The sequence below is a fragment of the Papio anubis genome, unplaced genomic scaffold (assembly GCF_008728515.1).
Source record: "Papio anubis isolate 15944 unplaced genomic scaffold, Panubis1.0 scaffold61, whole genome shotgun sequence".
NCBI classification, from domain to species: domain Eukaryota; kingdom Metazoa; phylum Chordata; class Mammalia; order Primates; family Cercopithecidae; genus Papio; species Papio anubis.
The window spans coordinates 279,092-297,878 of NW_022166321.1; the positions used below are offsets into that span (position 1 = coordinate 279,092).

The window sequence follows — 18,787 nt, forward strand, 5'->3', positions numbered from 1 at the left end:
GCTGTGATCTTGCTGTGGTCTGTCGAATTTTGTTGATGTTTTCAAAAACCAACTCCTGGATTTATTGATTTTTTGGAGGGCTTTTCCTGATAATCTCTATCTCCTTCAGTTCTGCTCTGATCTTAGTTATTTCTTGCCTTCTGCTGGCTTTGGAATGTGTTTGCTCTTGCTTCTCTAGTTCTTTTAATAGTGATGTTAAAATTAATCAATTTTAGATCTTTCCTGCTTTCTCTTGTAGGCATTTAGTGCTATAAATTTCCCTCCTACACACTGCTTTAAATGTCCCAGAGATTCTGGTATGTTGTATCTTTGTTCTCATTGGTTTCCAAAGAACATCTTTATTTCTGCCTTCATTTCGTTATGGCGCAGTAGTCGTTCCAGGAGCAGGTTGTTCAGTTTCCATGTGATTTGACGGTTTGATTGAGTTTCTTAGTCCTGGTTCTAGTTTGGTTGCACTGTATGGTCCGAGAGACAGTTTGGTGTAATTTCTGCTCTTGTACATTTGCTGAAGTGCTTTACTTCCAATTATATGGTCAATTTTTAGATTAAGAGTACGATGTGGTGCTGAAGAATGTATATTCTGTTGATTTGGGGTGGAGGTTCTGCAGATGTCTATTAGGTCTGCTTGCTGCAGGAATGAGTTCAAATTCTGAATATCCTTATTAACTTTCTGTCTTGTTGATCTGTCTAATGTTGACAGTGGAGTGTTGAAGTCTCCCATTATTGTGTATGGGAGTCTAAGTCTCTTTGTAAGTCTCTAAGGACTTTGCTTTCTGAATCTAGGTGCTCCTGTATTGGGTGCATATATATTTAGGATAGTTAGCTCTTCCTGTTGAATTGATCCCTTTACCATTATGTAATGGCCTTCTTTGTCTCTTTTGATCTTTGATGGTTTAAAGTCTGTTTTATCAGAGACTAGGATTGCAACCCCTGCTTTTTGTTCTCCATTTGCTTGGTAAATCTTCCTCCATCCCTTTATTTTGGGCCTATGTGTAATATATAGCGTGTGAGATGGGTCTCCTGAATACAGCAGGGCTGGTAGATGTGACTGACTTTGTCGGTTTGCCAGTCTGTGTCTTTTCATTAGACATTTAATTCATTTACATTTAAAGAGTTAAGATTGTTATGTGTGAACTTGATCCTGCCATTTATGATATTAACTGGTTATTTTGCTCGTTAGTTGATGCAGTTTCTTCCTAGCCTCGATGGTCTTTACATTTTTGGCATGTTTTGCAATGGCTAATTACCCGGTTGTTCCTTTGCATGTTGAGTGCTTCCTTCAGGGTCTTGTAGGCAGGCCTGGTGGTGACAAAATCTAAGCATTTGCTTATCTGTAAAGGATTTTATTTCTCCTTCATATGAAGAGCTTAGCAGTTTGGCTGGATGGGAATTCTGGGTTGAGATTCTTTTCTTTAAGAATGTTGAATGTGGCCCCACTCTCTTCTGGCAGGAGGTTTCTGCCGAGAGATCTTCTGTGAGTCGATGGAGCTTCCTTGTGGGTAACCCGACCGCTCTCTCCTGGCTGCCCAGCAGATTTTTTCCTTCATTTCAACTTTGGTGAATCTGGCAATTATGTGTCTTGGAGTTGCTCTTCTCCAGGGTATCTTTGTGCGTTCTCTGTATTTCCCGCGGTTGAATGTTGGCCTGCCCTACTAGGTTGGGAAGTTCCTCTGGATGATATCCTGAAGAGTGTTTTCCAACTTAGTTCCATTTCCCCTCTCTTTCCGGCACTCCAATCAGGCGATTTGGTCTTTTACATAATCCCATACTTCTTGCAGGCTTTGTTCATTTCTTTTTCTTCTTTTTCTTTTGGTTTCTCTTATTTGCTTCATTTCATTTCATTTGATCCTCAATGCAGCTGATGCTCTTTCTTCCAGTTGATGAAATTAGGTTACTGAAGCTTGTGCATTTATCCACGTATTTCTCGTGTCTTGGTTTTCATCTCTTTCATTTTAAGTTTATGACCTCTCTGCAGTAAAATTACTCTAGCTATCAATTCGCCTTCCTTTTTTTTTCAAGATTTTTAGTTTCTTTGTGCTGGGTATGCTGTAATTCCTCCTTTAAGCTCTAGGAAAGTTTGATGGACTAAAGCCTTCTTCTCTCATCTCGTCAAAGTCATTCTCCATCAAGCTTTGATCGTTCACTAACAATAAAATTTCTCCTTTGCTGAGGACATTCACTCTTATTTTTTGGATTTCAGCGGCACTGCCCGGCTTTTTCCCTGTATCTTTTGTGGTTTTATCTGCCTCTGGTCTTTGATGATGGTGATGTACTACAGTGGGGTTTTGGTGTGAGTCGGCTGTTTGATGGTTTTCAGCCTAACAGTCAGGACCCTCAGCCAGCAGGTCTGTTGGAGTTGGCAGGGTCCTCCAGACCCTGTTTTGCCTGGAGTGTCAGCAGAGGCTGCAGAGATGAGATGTTGCTTCGGGCAGCAGGTGGCGCGCAATGCGGTTCTGGCTGGAGTGCTTCCCTCTCAGGGTATACTCCACCCCACCAGCCAGAGGTAGTAAGTGTCAGGCACCTAGTGGGGATGTCTCCCAGTTAGGCTACTCAGGGGTCAGGGACCCGCCAGGCAGAAAGCAGTCTGTCCCTTCTCAGATCTCAACCTCCATGTTGGGAGATCCACTGCTCTCTTCAAAGCTGTCAGACCCAGAGTCGTTTTCATCTGCAGAGGTTTTGCAGCACATTTGTTATCTATACCCCTATCCCCAGAGGTAAAGTCTACAAAGACAGGCAGGTTTCCTTGGGCTGCTGTAGGCTCCGCAGTTCGAGCTTCCCAGCGGCTTTGTTTACCTACTTAAGCCTGAGCAATGGCGGGCGGCCCTCCCCAGCCTACGCTGCTGCCTTGAGGTTAGATTGCAGGGCTGCTGTGCGTGAGAAGAGAGCTCCGTGGGCGTAGGACCCTCCCAGGCAGGTGTGGGATAGAATCTACAGGTGTGCCCTGTTTGCTTAAAGCCTGAAGTATTGGGGTAGGGAGTTACCCAATTTTTCCAGGTGTTGTGTGTCTCAGTTCCCCTGGCTGGAAAAGGATTCCCTTTCATGGCTTCCTAGATGAAGTGATGCCTTGCCCTGCTTCAGCTCTGGCTGAGGTCGGGCTGCAGCAGCTGACCAAGCACCAATTATCCGGCCTCCCCAGTGGATAGACCCAGTACCTCAGTTGAAAATGCAGAAATCTGCGGTCTTCTGTGTGCATGCACTGGGTGTTGGGGACTGGAGCTCAACATTCTTAAAGAAAGGAATTTTCAACCCAAATTTCATATCCAATGACTAAGTTTCATAAGTGGAAGGAGAAATAAAATCCTTTACGGGCAAACAAATGCTTAGAGATTTGTCACCACCAGGCTTGTCCCTGCAAGAGATCTGCAGGAAGCACTAAATATGGAGAAAGGAACAACCCGGTACCAGCCATTGCAAAAACATGTCAAATCTCTTGAAGTCCATTGATGAAGCAAGGAAACCTCATCAGCTAGTAGGCAAAATAACCAGCTAATATCATAGCCAGGATCAAGTTCACACATAACAATATTAACCTTAAATGTAAAATGGACTAAAATGGTGAATTAAAAGACCGCAGTGGCAAATTGGATAAGAGTCAAGACCCATCAGTTTGCTGTATTTGAGACCCATCTACATGCAGAGACACATAGGCTCAAAATAAAGGGATGGAGGAAGATCTACCAAGCAAATGTAAAACAAACAAACAAGCCAAAAAAAAAAACAGAGTTGCAATCCTCGTCTCTGATAAAACAGACTTTAAACCATCAAAGATCAAAAGAGACAAAGAAGGCCATTACATAATGAGTAGGGATCAATTCAACAGGAAGAGCTCACTATCCTAAATATATATGCACCAATACAGGAGCACCCAGATTCATAAAAAACTTAAGTCCTTAGAGACACAAAGAGACTTAGACTCCCATACAATAATGTCGGAACTTTTAACACCCCAGTGTCAGCATCAGACAGATCAATGAGACAGAAAGTTAGCAAGGATATCCAAGAATTGAACTCAGCTCTGCACCAAGCGGACCTAAAAACGTCTACAGAACTCTCCACCACAGATCAACAGAATATACATTCTTCTCAGCACCACATCGCACTTATTCCAAAATTGACCACATAATTGGAAGTAAAGCACTCCTCAGCAAATGTACAAGAACAGAAATTACAACAAACTGTCTCTCAGACCACAGTGCAATCAAACTAGAACTCAGGACTACGAAACTCAATCAAAACCGCTCAACTACATGGAAACTGAACAACCTGCTCCTGAATGACTACTGGGTACACTTAACAGAATGAGACAGACATAAAGATGTTCTTTAGAGTAATGGTAAAATCCCCAACATACCAGAATCTCTAGGACACATTAAAAGCAGTATGTAGAGAATTTATTACAAGAGAAAGCAGGAAAAGATCTAAAATTGACACCTAGCATCACAAATTTAAAAACTAGATAAGCAAAAAGAGCAAACACATTCCAAAGCTGGCAAGAGCAGAAATAACTAAGATCAGAGCAGAACTAAAGGAGATAGAGACACAAAAAGGCACCAAAAGAAATCAATCAATCCAGGGCTATTTTTTTAGAAAAGATCAACAAAAATTGACAGACTGCTAGCAAGACTAATAAAAAGAAGAAAAAGAGAGAAAGAATCAAATAGATGCAATAAAAAATGATAAAGGGATAGCACCACCAACCCTACAGAAATACAAACTACCATCAGAGATACTATAAACACCTCTACACAAATAAACTTCATGAAACCTACTAGAAATGGATAATTTCCTGAACATAAGCTCTCCCAAAGACTAAACCAGGAAAGAAGTTGAATCCCTGAATAGACCAATAGCGAGGCTCTGAAATTGAGGCAATAATTAATAGCCTACCAGCAAAAAGTCAAGGACCAAGACAGATTCACAGCTGAATTCTACCAGAGGTATAAGGAGGAGTTGGTACCATTTCTTCTGGAAACTATTCAATCAATAGAAAAGAGGAATCCCTCTCTAACTCATTTTATGAGGCCAACATCATCTGATACAGGCCTGAAAAAGAGATACAACAAAAAGAAATTTTAGACCAATATCCTTGTTGAATATTGATGCAAAATCCTCAATGAAACACTGGCAAAGCAGATCCAGCAGCACATCAAAAACACCCACCATGATCCAAGTGGGCACATCCTGGAACACAAGGCTGGATTCAACATACACAAATCAATAAGCATGAAAATACATATAAACAGAACCAAAGACAAAAATCACATGATTACCTCAGATGCAGAAAGTCCTTTGACAGGAAATTCAGCAGCCCTTCATGTTAAAAACTCTCAATAAATTCAGTATTGATGGAGATGTATCTCAAAGAAGTTATGACAGCTATTTGCAGCAAACCCACAGCCAATATCATACTGAATTGGCAAAAACTGGAAAAATTCCCTTTGAAAATGGCACAGGAACAGAGGTGCCTCTCTCACCCTCTATTCAACAGTGTTGGAAGTTTTGTAGCTAGGGCAATCTGGCAAGAGATAAAATCAAGGGTATTCAGTTAGGAAAGAAAGAAGTCAAATTGTCCCTGTTTGATGACATGATTGTATATTTAGAAAACATTGTCTCAGCCCAATATCTCCTCAAGCTGATAACAACCTCAGCAATCTCAGGATACAAGAGTGTGCAAAAATCACAAGCATTCTTATACACCAGTAACAGACAAACAGAGAGCCAAATCCTTGAGTGAACTTCCATTTCACAATTGCTTCAAAGAGAATAAAATGCCTAGGAATCCAGCTTACAAGGAATATCGAGACCTCTTCAGGAACTACAAACCACTGCTCAGTGAAATAAAAGAGGACACAAACAATGGAAAGAACATACCATGCTCATGGATAGGAAAGAATGTGCAATGAAATGGCCATACTACCCAAGGTTATTTATAGATTCAATACCATCCCATTCAGCTACCAATCACTTTCTTTACAGAATTGGAATAAATTGCTTTAAAAAGTTCATATGGAATCATAAAGAGCCTCCATTGCCAAGACAATCCTAAGCCAAAGAACAAAGCTGGAGGCATCACACTACCTGACTTCAAGCTATACTACAAGTCTACAGTAGCAAAACAGCACATTGTACTTGTACCAAAACAGAGATATAGACCAATGGAACAGAACAGAGTTCTCAAATAATACCACATCACAGCCATCTGATCTTCCCACCAGCTGGTAGATGGGAAAGACATTGACAAGAGGTGTGTGTGGTGGCTGAGCTGGATCCTTTCCTTACTCTTTAAATGAAAATTAATTCAAGATGGATTAGAGACTTAAATGTTAGACCTAAAACCATAAGAGTCTAGAAGAAAACCTAGGTAATACCATTCAGGACATAGGCAGAGCAAGAACTTCATGTCTAAAACACAAAGCAACAGCAACAGAAGCCAAAAATTGACAAATGGGATCTAATTAAACTAAAGAGCTTCTGCACAGCAAAAGCTACCATCAGAGTGAACAGGCAACCTACAGAATGGGAGAAAAATTTCTGTAATGTACTCATCCTGACAAAGGGCTATATCCAGAAACTATAAGGAACTCATTCAGGGGTTTCAAAGAAAAAACAAAACAACCCCATCCAAAAGTGGGCAAGGATATGAACAGACACTTCTCAAAGAGACATTCATACAGCCAACAGACACATGAAAAATGCTCATCATCACTGGCCATCAGAAAATGCAAATCAAATCACAATGAGATACTCATCTCACACCAGTTAGAATGCCAATCATTAAAAATCAGGAAGCAACAGGTGCTGGAGAGAGGATGTGGAGAAATAAGAACATCTTTCACACTGTTGGTGGACTGTAAACTAGTCCAACCATTGTGGAAAACAGTATGGCGCATTCCTCAAGGATCTAGAACTAGAAATACCATTTGACTCCAGCCATCCCATTACTGGGGATATACCCAAAGGATTATAAGTCATGCTGCTGTAAAGACACATGCACATGTATAGTTTTGTTGTGGCACTATTCACAATAGCAAAGACTTGGAATCAACCCAAATGTCCATCAGTGACAGACCGGGTTAAGAAAATGGGCACATATACACTATGGGAATACCTCTGCAGCCATAAAAGGATGAGTTCGTGTCCTGTAGGGACATGGATGCAGCTGGAACCATCATTCTCAGCAAACTATCACAAGAACAGAAAACCAAATACTGCATGTTCTCACCATAGGTGGGAATTGAACAATGAGATCACTTGGACACAGGAGGGGATCATCCTAATAACGGGTCCTATTGTGGGGAGGGGTAGGGGAGGGATAGCATTTCTAGAGACATACCTAATGTAAATGACGAGTTAATGGATGCAGCACACCAACAAGTCACATGTATACATATGCACAAACCTGCATCGCTGTGCACATGTACCCTAGAACTTAAAATATAATAATTTAAAAAGGGAGGCAGCTGTGGCCAGGCATGTTGCTCACACCTGTAATCCCAGCACTTTGGGAGGTCGAGGTGGGTGGATCACTTTAGGTCAGGATTTCGAGACCAGTCTTGCCCACATGGTGAAACCCCATGTGTACTAAAAATACAAAAATTAGCCAGGCATTGTGGCACATGCCTCTAATCCCAGCTACTTGCGAAGCTGAAGCAGGAAAATCAGTTGAACCTGAGAGGCAAATATTGCAGTGAGCCAAAGATTGCGCCACTGCAGTCCCGTCTGGGTAACAGAGCGAGACTCCATCTCAAAAGAAAAAAAAAGACAAAGAAGCTCAACTAGATAGAATATATAGATATTAGTTCAACAATATATCCTAATTTGTTTATAAAAAGCTGCTTTCTGATCAGGGCCACCTTCCTGTCCTTCCCTTCCATATACTATTTCCCACATCAAACTGCTAGGTAATATAAAAGTAATAAGAACAGGAGTCATGGACATAGTTTACTGTCTATATTAACAAGAGTTTATATTCCACTGGCTTCATTATCATAATTTTGCTAATAGAGGAATCTCTTACCTAGGAAAATAAAAGTTTCAAAAAAAAGTTATTGTTCTTTTCGGCAATTTCCTGAAAAACCCATCAGCTCCTCAATGAAAAGTGTCAAATGACATTTTTCAATCCCAAAACTCTTTGAACCCCTTGCCTAAAAAGTCTTGTCTTGTTGCGTCCGCCAATCCTAAATCATTATGATTCCTACCCAATTCTAACCAAACCATCCCCCACTTTAAAACACCCACTTTATACCAGACATGAAAAGCAGAACAAATATACCTAAAGCCCTTTCACATCTGACATACTAGTGCCTCTGTGGAGGTAATGCTCTACCTTATAGCTTCATGCAAATAATGTCATCGCTGTCTTATGAACAGGTTATTTGGCTGATATTTGGGGAGTAGAGTATATGATGAGCATAGTCATCACTGCTGTACATCATGTCACAATAGGACTAAGTCTAAATCCTAGGACCAATGTTGTATTAGTCCGTTCTCACGTGGCTATATGGACATACATGAGAGTGTGTAATTTATAAAGGAAAGAGGTTTAATTGACTCATAGTTCTGCAGGGCTGGGGAGACCTCTGGAAACTTAACAATCATGGAAGAAGTGGAAGCAAACACATCCTTCTTCACATGGCAGCAGGAGAGAGAAGAATGAGCAAAAGGGGAAAAGCCTCTTATAAAACCATTAGATCTTGTGAGAACTTACTCACTATCAGGGCAACAGCATGAAGGTAACCACCCTCATGATTACATTACCTCTCACAGGGTCCTTTCCATGACACGTGGGGATTATGGGAACTACAATTCAAGGAGAGATTTGGGTGGGGACAGAGTCAAACCATATCATATGTATGCATATTTCTAAACCATACACTGTCTGAATGACCTACAGGTGTATTCAGGGAAATCAGTTACCAGTCCAGAGATTAAAATGTGCAATAGTACAACCTAAAAAAGGAAGAGGTGTGAATTTATTTAGTCCACAGAAGTGGTTCAATTCATTGGTAGCATGCAGAAAACCTCAGACCAGAGAAGGAAGTGATTAATCAAAACATGAATAAAAATTGGCCAAGGTGGGAGGATCACTTGAGCCCAGAAATTGAGACCAGCCTGGACAACATAGTCAGATTCTGTCTCTAAGTAAATAAATAAATAAAATAGCTGGGCATGGTGGCACACACCTGTAGTCCCAACTACTTGGGAGGCTGCGTCTTGAGTATTGCTTATGCCCAGGAGATCCAGGCTGCAGTGAGGTAAAGTCATGCCATTGCCCACCAGCCAGGGTGACAAAGTAACACCCTGTCTGAAAAAAAAAAGCATGTATAAATATAGGCATTAAAATACTTTATTTCAGTCAGAAAAGGTCTTTCTGAGACACATCAACTACTAAGGGTGACATGGGACTCTCTGTTCCCAAAGTTTCTGGATGCATGAGAATGGTAGGGCAAGAGAGAGAGAGAAAAAATCTCTTAAGTCCCTTTCTTTCTACTACAAACATACTGGGGATTCTTATCTGGGGACAGTGGGAAAACCCTGGCTGGCCTTGCATGTGCCTGACTCAGTGTGAACGCCCCTTGCTGCCCAAGTCCCTTGTTGCCCATGCGCCTTACTGTCTGCCTTCTGTCCCTGCAGAGCTGTGCAAGGAGACATCGTGACTTCCTTCTGTCTTGCTGACTGGGAGTCAGCCAGTAGGTCTGCAGGTCAGTAGTCCTAGAAGTTTGAGTGTGAGTGTGAGGAGGAGCCTGCGGGCACGGTCCATGGCCTCCTAGGTGGAAAGGCTTTGAGGTCCCCGTCCTTCTAACACGCAGCGATGCAGCCATGGCCTTGCCGTGGTGGGGATGCTGAATAAGGGAGGAAGAAGGACCATAGAGGGGAGGAGGGTCAGGTAAACAAGCAGTGAGTTTTGAAGGGGGAAACTATCTGTGGTATTTGAGTCCCCGAGGCATATGAAACTGCTTACAGACTATGCATTCCAAAGTCCTCAGTGGGAACCAGGGAAGGGAGGGAGGACTGCGTGACGCGGGATGGGGTGGGGCAAGGCGGGGCACTGCAACCCACAAGGCAGGCACCGACTTCAGTGTGCATGCTCCTTGGACACCTGCCTCAGTGCACATGTTCACTTGGCATCTTTCCTTCGACCCCTTTGCCCACGTGGTGACCGCTGGGGAACTGTGAGAGTGTGAGAGTCGCGTTCCAGCTGTCTGGACTCTTTCTCTCCTACTGAGACGCAGCCTGTAGGTCCGCAGGCCAGTCCTCCCAGGAATTGAAATGTGAGTGAATGTAAGGAGGAGTGAGCGGGCTTCCAGAGGGTCAGGCGGCGTGGTCTGTGGTCTCAGAGGTGAAGAGCCTCTACGTCATAAGAAAAGTGGGCCGCCGAGTGAAGGGGAGCCAGATGAAGATGGGGTGAATACTGGGGGTGCTGTTGGAGGTATCTGAGTTCCGGAAGTGCCTGGAACTTCCAACGGAACAGATTCCAGACTTCTTGGTGGGGACCCAGGAATGGGCTGTGTGGGCGGTAAGAAAGGGGCCTGGGAAGTGGGAATGCTATGAGTTGATGACCGCGACCCTGAGGTCTGTAGAGCTCCCAGTAGAAGTGTCCAGTGAGGAGCGTCCAGCGATGTGTTGCAACTTCTCAACTCCACCCTGGAGGTTCGAATGGGCGGGACTGTACTTTCCAACAAAACTTTGATTTTAGGGAGGGAAATTGTCCAAACAAATGGGTGTGTGACGAAAGCCGTGGTCACTGCAGTTTTAATTCTCTAGCTGTATAAACTTAAATGTCTCCACTATGGAGAATCCAGCTGTGAAACCAAATCTCATCGGAAATATCCTGTATCTTTTGCCACGAGCATTAAAACATTGCTTTGCTAGATTGCCCAACTTAAGTGGTTTTACAAGCATTCGATTCAGAAGATGTACACACTTCTAGTTGCCCTGGGACTTACTTTCAAATTATTTCCAAACTTTTTTAAAAACTGAAATTTAACATTTGGCCATGAAAGTGGTCAAATATAGCTATCCTCTCAAACACACTTTCCCAATCACAGTATTCTGTTTGCAGAGTGAAATATGAGTTGGCGAGGAAGATCAACATATAGGCCTAGGCCAAGAAGAAGTTTACAGCCTCCTGAGCTGATTGTGACTATGCTTGTGAGTGCTTTATTATTTTGATGTTTTTTATTAGCAGAAATTTATTTTGTGATAGTGTTGTTAAACTAGTATAGATACACTGATAAAGATCTTCCATGTTGATAAAAATGATCATGGCATCTCATGAAGGAAAGACTAATCCAAGAGTATTACAATCTGGTTTTGCCTGCATGGATAATCTTGTGTTCCCCACCATGACTTCCTCCTCATGCTTACTGATAACAGATTGCACACATCCATCCCAACATAGATTAAAATGGCTTCCAAAGCCTTTGAGGGTAACTGTCTTAGAGTAACCTCTCTTTGGGAAGAGTAACTTTGTGAAGAATAAGTATATGGAATAGTATTGGAGAAGTGTCTTTAGACTTACTTATGATTAGAAATACCTGTGTATTCTGTATATTTGTTTTATGGACATGTATTAATAACAAAACTTATCTGCACACACACCGCCTCCCCTTTGTCCCAGGAACCCAGTGATGAAGAGCCTAAAGAAGAGAAGCCACCCACTGAAAGTTGGGATCCTACAGCTGATCAGAAGAGAGAAGATGATCAGGTTGCAGCTGAGATTCAAGGTGCTGGGAAAGGAAAGAAATAATGTCTATGGGGGGAAGGAGGACTATGTGTGCATCATGCCTTATGCCATGACCAGTAATAGGAAAGAAAACGTTAGGGAAGGATCTCAAACATTTGCTCAAAGTATGCTGGAAAAGTGAAGAGTATAGTTTACAACTTCATGCAGTCCCTGGATATAATACATTTTCTATTTTTTTCAAGATTTATTGTGTATGCTTGAAAATACATCCCTTGCTAAATCAGATGAAACTGTTTAATTTGATGTATAAAAATATACATTATTTCACTTGATTAATTTGATCTTCTTAGAATGTTGCTGCATGATTGGCTCAGCCATGGTGTCTACAATGCTGTAAGCACCCTTTTATAGCATATAGAGTGCCAAGTCACCCTACCTTATAACACCCTGAATAAAGCCCATTTGCATAGGGATATTAGCCCCATTTTATAAAAAGGAAATGGTCACTCAGAGATTGAGGCTTACCAGGAAGCTTGAGTCATGGAGACAGAATTCATATTACATTCCAAGGTCTGTGTTCTTCCTACCATCTACGTTGTTACAAAACGTGAATTATTTTGCTTAAAATGCCTAATACTCGGCCGGGCGCGGTGGCTCAAGCCTGTAATCCCAGCACTTTGGGAGGCCGAGACGGGCGGATCACAAGGTCAGGAGATCGAGACCATCCTGGCTAACCCCGTGAAACCCCGTCTCTACTAAAAAATACAAAAAACTAGCCGGGCGAGGTGGCGGGCGCCTGCAGTCCCAGCTACTCGGGAGGCTGAGGCAGGAGAATGGCGTGAACCTGGGAGGCGGAGCTTGCAGTGAGCTGAGATCCGGCCACTGCACTCCAGCCTGGGTAACAGAGCGAGACGCCGTCTCAAAAAAAAAAAAAAAAAAAAAATGCCTAATACTCGAATGTGTCTGTACTGTAAGGTACTTCGGTATTGGCTCAGGAGAAAACACAATTCAGTGAAGCAGGATAGCAACTCCGGAAAAGGGCTCAATAAATGACAGCCACTGTTCCCTTTGATCAATATTTTTGAAAGTATGTTTGGTAAAAGGATATGTTGGATAATTCAGGACACTGGCATACAGGTAGGTATATTAGTATGTTTTTTAAGGAACTTTTAAAAGTTGCCTAAATACTTTTATAATTAGAAAACTCAAAGTATGATAAAATTATCGTGAAACAGAAATTGTGTCCTCAGCAGATAGCATTTTCAAGCTAAAGTTGACAGAATTTGGGCCATGGATTATTTTAGCAATTCACGGTTCAGAGGTTTCCAGAATATGACTGTCAACAATACTCATTACTTTCTGTCACTCAATTTCCTGAACTTTCATTGGAAGACTGTGATTTTCCTCTTATTTTTGGTACTATATTCTCAATGGGATTTATTTATGAAAAGCTACATGTAGGGCCTTTGGACTGAAGCATAATTTTAATTAATTTTAGCCAAATAATTTTCAAATTTCCTCAACAAGATATGGTTATCACAATTGAAAGTTTTTGTCATAAGCCCAGGAATACATTGACCTAGTCTTTCAGAAAATTACCTTTGAGTTATTATTAAAATGATATTCATGCAGCAAACTTCAGGTATCTTACACAGTTGATACTCGCTGTTTATAATGCACACTTGCAAAGTATAGGAAATGAAGATATAGTGTGATTTATCCTTAGATTGTCATTTTAAATTAGATTTCAGGCCAGGTACATTGGCTTACACCTGCAATCCCAGCACTTTGGAAGGCCAAGGCTGGTGGGTCCCTTGAGCCTGAGAGTTAGGAACTAGCCTGGGCAACATGGGGAAACACCAAAAAATTTTCTCTGCCAAAAAAATACAAAAATTAGCCTTGGTGGTGGCATGTGCCTGTAGTCTCAGCAACTCACAAGGCTGAGACAGGGGGATTGCTTGAGCTCAGGAGGTCAGGGCTGCAGTCGCCTGAGACTGCGCCCCTGTACTCTAGCCTGGATGACAGAGTGAAATCCTGTATTAAAAAACAAATAAAATAGGAATTCATAATACAGGAAAACAAAGGTGTGACATCTTTGCATCACATTTATTATCACACTAACCTACAGGCTTTTATGTCATAACTCTGTGGAATAGAATATTATTATTTCCTTATTTATACTTCATGTTTTTCTACTCAAGTTCATAACCTTTGTATTTTTTAGTGCCTGACCTGGAAGCTGATCTCCAGGAGCTGTGTCAGTCAAAGACTGGGGATGAATGTGAAGATGGTACTGATGTCAAGGGGAAGATTCTACCAAAAGCAGAGCACTTTAAAATGCCAGAAGCAAGTGCGTTATTCATTAAGACACAAAGTTATGTGATTTCTATTTTTTACATGTTATACTTTTGATCAGACAGAGATGACATTACTTCCACTTTAATAACAGTGTTCAAATACACACTTTCTTTGAAAGGTATTTCAGATCCCAAATGCCTGACTGCAAGATTTAAACGCTCTCAGATACAGACACAAATTGGGTCAAAGTCATATTGAATCATCAAATATGACAGCATTTTCTTACTTCTGAGTATAACTAATGGCTAACAATTTTCAGATTCTTTTCTAATTTCTGCTTTTAACAAATACATAATGCATTTGTAATACCACACTTTGTGAAATATGCTGAGCCTTGAAGGAGATTCTAGTGGCAGCTCTATGACAATTTGTGAGAATCCGGACAAATGCCATAAATTCTACACTCATCTTTGCTGTTATTGAAAATGGCGAATGCAGATCAAATGTATTAAAATCTGTTTCAATGCTGATTTCTGCATGCTCTGGTTCTGTTGGAGAGAATAGAAAGATATTCCGATTTCCATGATTTGTTTTTCCTAACAATCGGCTTCAGTCCAATTACAGTATCTGAGCTGAGATTTCATTGCTCCTAAGAAAATGAGCAGGCACCCTGCTTGATGTTTGTTTTTCAGTATGGAGACCTGAATGAGTGTTCTTGAATTTTGTCAAATTCTGAATTATCTGGCTCTTAAATAATAATTGCATTTTAAAGCCTTCCCACCGTGAAGCCTTGAATGACTGAATAATAAAATGGAAAGAGACAGTCTACTTTCTGTGGCCGATGAAGTAGGGAGAATGCATGTAGGTCAGTGATGTTCAAGGTGGGTGTAAGATGCCTGTGCTAAGCATGCTTTTTGCTCTCCTGTCAGTCTTCATGAGCTACTGTGTGTAATAAAGACACATATGATTTAATCACCTCTAACCATATCATAGGTTACATATTACAGGTTTCTGCCTTGAGACATCAGATGATAGGACTTAAAGTTCAAAGACTATAATGTACTAATTCCTGAGTAGTCAATATAAGTATCTTTTACACATATTTTTTATAAATTGCTGACTGTTAATTAGAAGAGCTTCTGAATTTAAAGGAAGAACTCCATGTTTAGGGAAGAAATTACCTAAATGTTTTACTCTGACCTGCTGAACAATTCCATTAAACTATTTACATTAAAAGACAGTTTTCAGGAACCTGTTGAACAAGCCTCAGTTGTATTCTTAGGAAGATCATAGCCTTAACTGCACATCTTATTCGAATAGATAGCAAATTACATGATAAAATAATAAGCAACATAATAATAAAAGAGCAACAGAATAAATCTAATGGAAAAGGAAAGAGGTACTTAATAACAGACAAGTACGAACCTAGAGTTTGGATTAGGAAAACTAATCCAAAATTAATACATTTAACACATTGTTTATTTTAAAAATAGCTATGAATAGACTACCTATTTGTTTCCCATTCAGTCTTGAAGAAAATGGGAAAAGCGCAATACAGAATACGAAGAAGACACAGATATTGACTATATAGTATAACTGAAAGTAAATACATTCTTTTGTTTTGTTTTGCTTTTGAGATAGAGTCTCGCTCTCTCACCCAGGCCGGAGTGCGGCGGCGTGATCTTGGCTGACTGCAACCTCCGCTTCCTGGGTTCAAGTGATTCTCTTGCCTCAGCCTTCTGAGTAGCTGGGAGTACAGGCACGCACCACCATGCCTGGCTATTTTTTGTATTTTTAGTAGAGACAGGGTTTCGCCATGTTGGACAAGCTGTTCTTTAACTCCTGACCTCAGGTGATCCACTTGCCTTGGCCTCCCAAAGCGCTGGGATTACAGATGTGAGCCACCACACCCAGCTGAAAGTGAATACATTCTTAAACTCTAATATTTTCAGAATGTAGGTGAAATGGTTGACAAGCTAGGAATGCATACATTATTAAATATATCCCAGTAGTACCTGAATATCTATTCATCACAAAGACTGTGCATGAACTTGTGAAATTTGCCAGTTGTCCCTTGATAACATTTACTTTTAAACACAAATATTTAGTTATTCTAGATGTCTTCCTCTATGTCTCCATTTCCCTCTTCATTTCTTTTTTTGTGCCATACTGTTCATGATATATACCTCTTTCATATTTGGATATCAATAATGATAATGATAGATTAAAACTAATGTGATCATATAATTAATTATACAAAGGGGAATTTTTCAAGTGTAAAAAGAGATATTTGTATTAACATCAGGACTATAGGTGAAAACTGGGGACAGATGTTTGCCACACCTTAATATCTACAGAAGGGTAAACTAACCCAGAGTAACATTTTTGCACTTTTGCACAATATCGAAAAAAACAAATGAGATACTGTCCTTTCTATTCACCACTCATATGCAGCTCTTAATGTGACATTAACTCTTTTCTTAAAAGATAGTTTTCATACTATTCATACTATTTCCAGGAGCCTATTAGACATCCAGACCATAGTTTCAAGCCAAAATATTAAATTATACATTTTTTATAAATTCCTTTGTTTCTTAGTTTTTTTGCATGTGTTGGTTATATTTTTAGTAAAATTATGCACAGTTTTTGCTTTCTACATTAAATCCCTTTTTAAGAGGTCCACTTGATTTAATGTGTTCTGACCTTGGACTGTCTTTTGGTTTTCTTGTAGCACTAGAAAGCAGAGTGTGTGTCAAACAAATGGAAGAACATACCATGCTCATGGATAGGAAGAATCAATATTGTGAAAATGGCCATACTGCCCAAGGAAATTTATAGATTCAATGCCATCCCCATTCAGCTACCAATGACTTTCTTCACAGAATTGGAAAAAACTGCTTTAAAGTTCATATGGAATCAAAAAAGAGCCCACATTGCCAAGACAATCCTAAGCCAAAAGAACAAAGCTGGAGGCATCATGCTACCTGACTTCAAACTATACTACAAGTCTACAGTAACCAAAACAGCATGGTACTGGTACCAAAACAGAGATATAGACCAATGGAACAGAACAGAGCCCTCAGAAATAATACCACACATCTACAACCATCTCATCTTTGACAAACCTGAGAAAAACAAGAAATGGGGAAAGGATTCCCTATTTAATAAATGGTACTGGGAAAATTGGCTAGCCATAAGTAGAAAGCTGAAACTGGATCCTTTCCTTACTCCTTAAATGAAAATTAATTCAAGATGGATTAGAGACTTAAATGTTAGACCTAAAACCATAAAAACTCTGGAAGAAAACCTGGGTAATACCATTCAGGACATAGGCATGGGCAAGGACTTCATGTCTAAAACACCAAAAGCAATGGCAACAAAAGCCAAAATTGACAAATGGGATCTAATTCAACTAAAGAGCTTCTGCACAGCAAAAGAAACTACCATCAGAGTGAACAGGCAACCTACAGAATGGGAGAAAATTTTTGCAATCTACTCATCTGACAAAGGGCTAATATCCAGAACCTATAAAGAACTCAATCAAGTTTACAAGAAAAAAGCAAACAATCCCATGAAAAAGTGGGCAAAGGATATAAACAGACACTTCTCAAAAGAAGACATTCATACAGCCAACAGATACATGAAAAAATGCTGATCATCACTCACCATCAGAGAAATGCAAATCAAAACCACAATGAGATACCATCTCACACCAGTTAGAATGGCGAGCATTAAAAAGTCAGGAAACAACAAGTGCTGGAGAGGATGTGGAGAAATAGGAACACATTTACACTGTTGGTGGGATTGTAAACTAGTTCAACCATTGTGGAAAACAGTGTGGCGATTCCTCAAGGATCTAGAACTAGAAATACCATTTGACCCAGCCATCCCATTACTGGGGATATACCCAAAGGATTATAAGTCATGCTGCTATAAAGACACATGCACACATATGTTCACTGGGGCACTATTCACAATAGCAAAGATTTGGAATCAACCCAAATGTCCATCAGTGACAATAATGGATTAAGAAAATGTGGCACATATACACCATGGAATACTGTGCAGCCATAAAAAAGGATGAGTTTGTGTCCTTTGTAGGGACATGGATGCAGCTGGAAACCATCACTCTCAGCAAACTATCACAAGAACAGTAAACCAAACACCGCATGTTCTCACTCATAGGTGGGAATTGAACAATGAGATCACTTGGACACAGGAAGGGGAACATCACACACCGGGTCCTATTGTGGGGAGGGGATGGGGGGAGGGATAGCATTAGGAGATATATCTAATGTAAATGACGAGTTAATGGGTACAGCACACAAACATGGCACATGTATACATATGTAACAAAACTGCACATTGTGCACAGGTACCCTAGAACTTAAAGTATAATAATAAAAATATAAATATAAACCAAAACATTTAATGAATAAAAAAAAAGCAGAGTGTGTTTAAAAAATATTAATGATGTATATGTTTGGAAGTTTATCTCCAAGGTCTCCACAGAGGTCTAACTGAATGTAAGCCAGAGGGTGACTCTTGGGCTAATGGTCTTAGTCCACCGTAGGAAACAAAAACTTTGGTATCATTTGCATATCTTAATGTGATCTAAATACAGTTCTGCTAGTAATGTTCCACCTGTTATGTTTCTATACATGTGAAGGGAAATCACAGGTTTAAAGGAAGATAAGCTGAAACAACACAAAATGTTTTTATATTAGATGTTTTACTTTAAAATATCTTATTAAAGTTTTAAGCTTTTCTCCAAAGAAGTCTTGTACATCTTCTGTTAATTTC

The 18,787-nt window shown here is 40.3% G+C and overlaps 1 protein-coding gene across 2 annotated transcripts; it reads left to right on the top strand.

The window, feature by feature from the left end:
• Nucleotides 1–10,019: 10,019 nt before the first annotated feature.
• On the top strand, nucleotides 10,020–16,798 carry LOC116273373 (X antigen family member 2-like). Of its 2 annotated transcripts, XR_004181727.1 has the most exons (4): nucleotides 10,020–11,151; nucleotides 11,621–11,726; nucleotides 13,911–14,865; nucleotides 16,716–16,798. XR_004181727.1 is itself a non-coding variant. In XM_031662401.1 (3 exons), the coding sequence occupies exons 1-3, from the start codon at nucleotides 11,071–11,073 to the stop codon at nucleotides 14,096–14,098; spliced, it is 375 nt and encodes a 124-aa protein (XP_031518261.1). In that variant the 5' UTR covers nucleotides 10,020–11,070; the 3' UTR covers nucleotides 14,099–15,638. The 2 variants fall into 2 exon arrangements, 1 of the variants encoding a protein (XP_031518261.1); XM_031662401.1 differs by lacking the exon at nucleotides 16,716–16,798 and having other exon boundaries at nucleotides 13,911–15,638.
• Nucleotides 16,799–18,787: the final 1,989 nt, after the last annotated feature.

Excerpts from the sequence above, each read along its gene's own strand:
- LOC116273373 (XM_031662401.1), top strand. The coding sequence starts at position 11,071 with ATGAGTTGGCGAGGAAGATCAACATATAGGCCTAGGCCAAGAAGAAGT. Across the intron at positions 11,152-11,620 it reads AGCTGATTGTGACTATGCTT|GAACCCAGTGATGAAGAGCC; the intron begins GTGAGTGCTTTA and ends CCTTTGTCCCAG. Across the intron at positions 11,727-13,910 it reads GGTTGCAGCTGAGATTCAAG|TGCCTGACCTGGAAGCTGAT; the intron begins GTGCTGGGAAAG and ends TGTATTTTTTAG.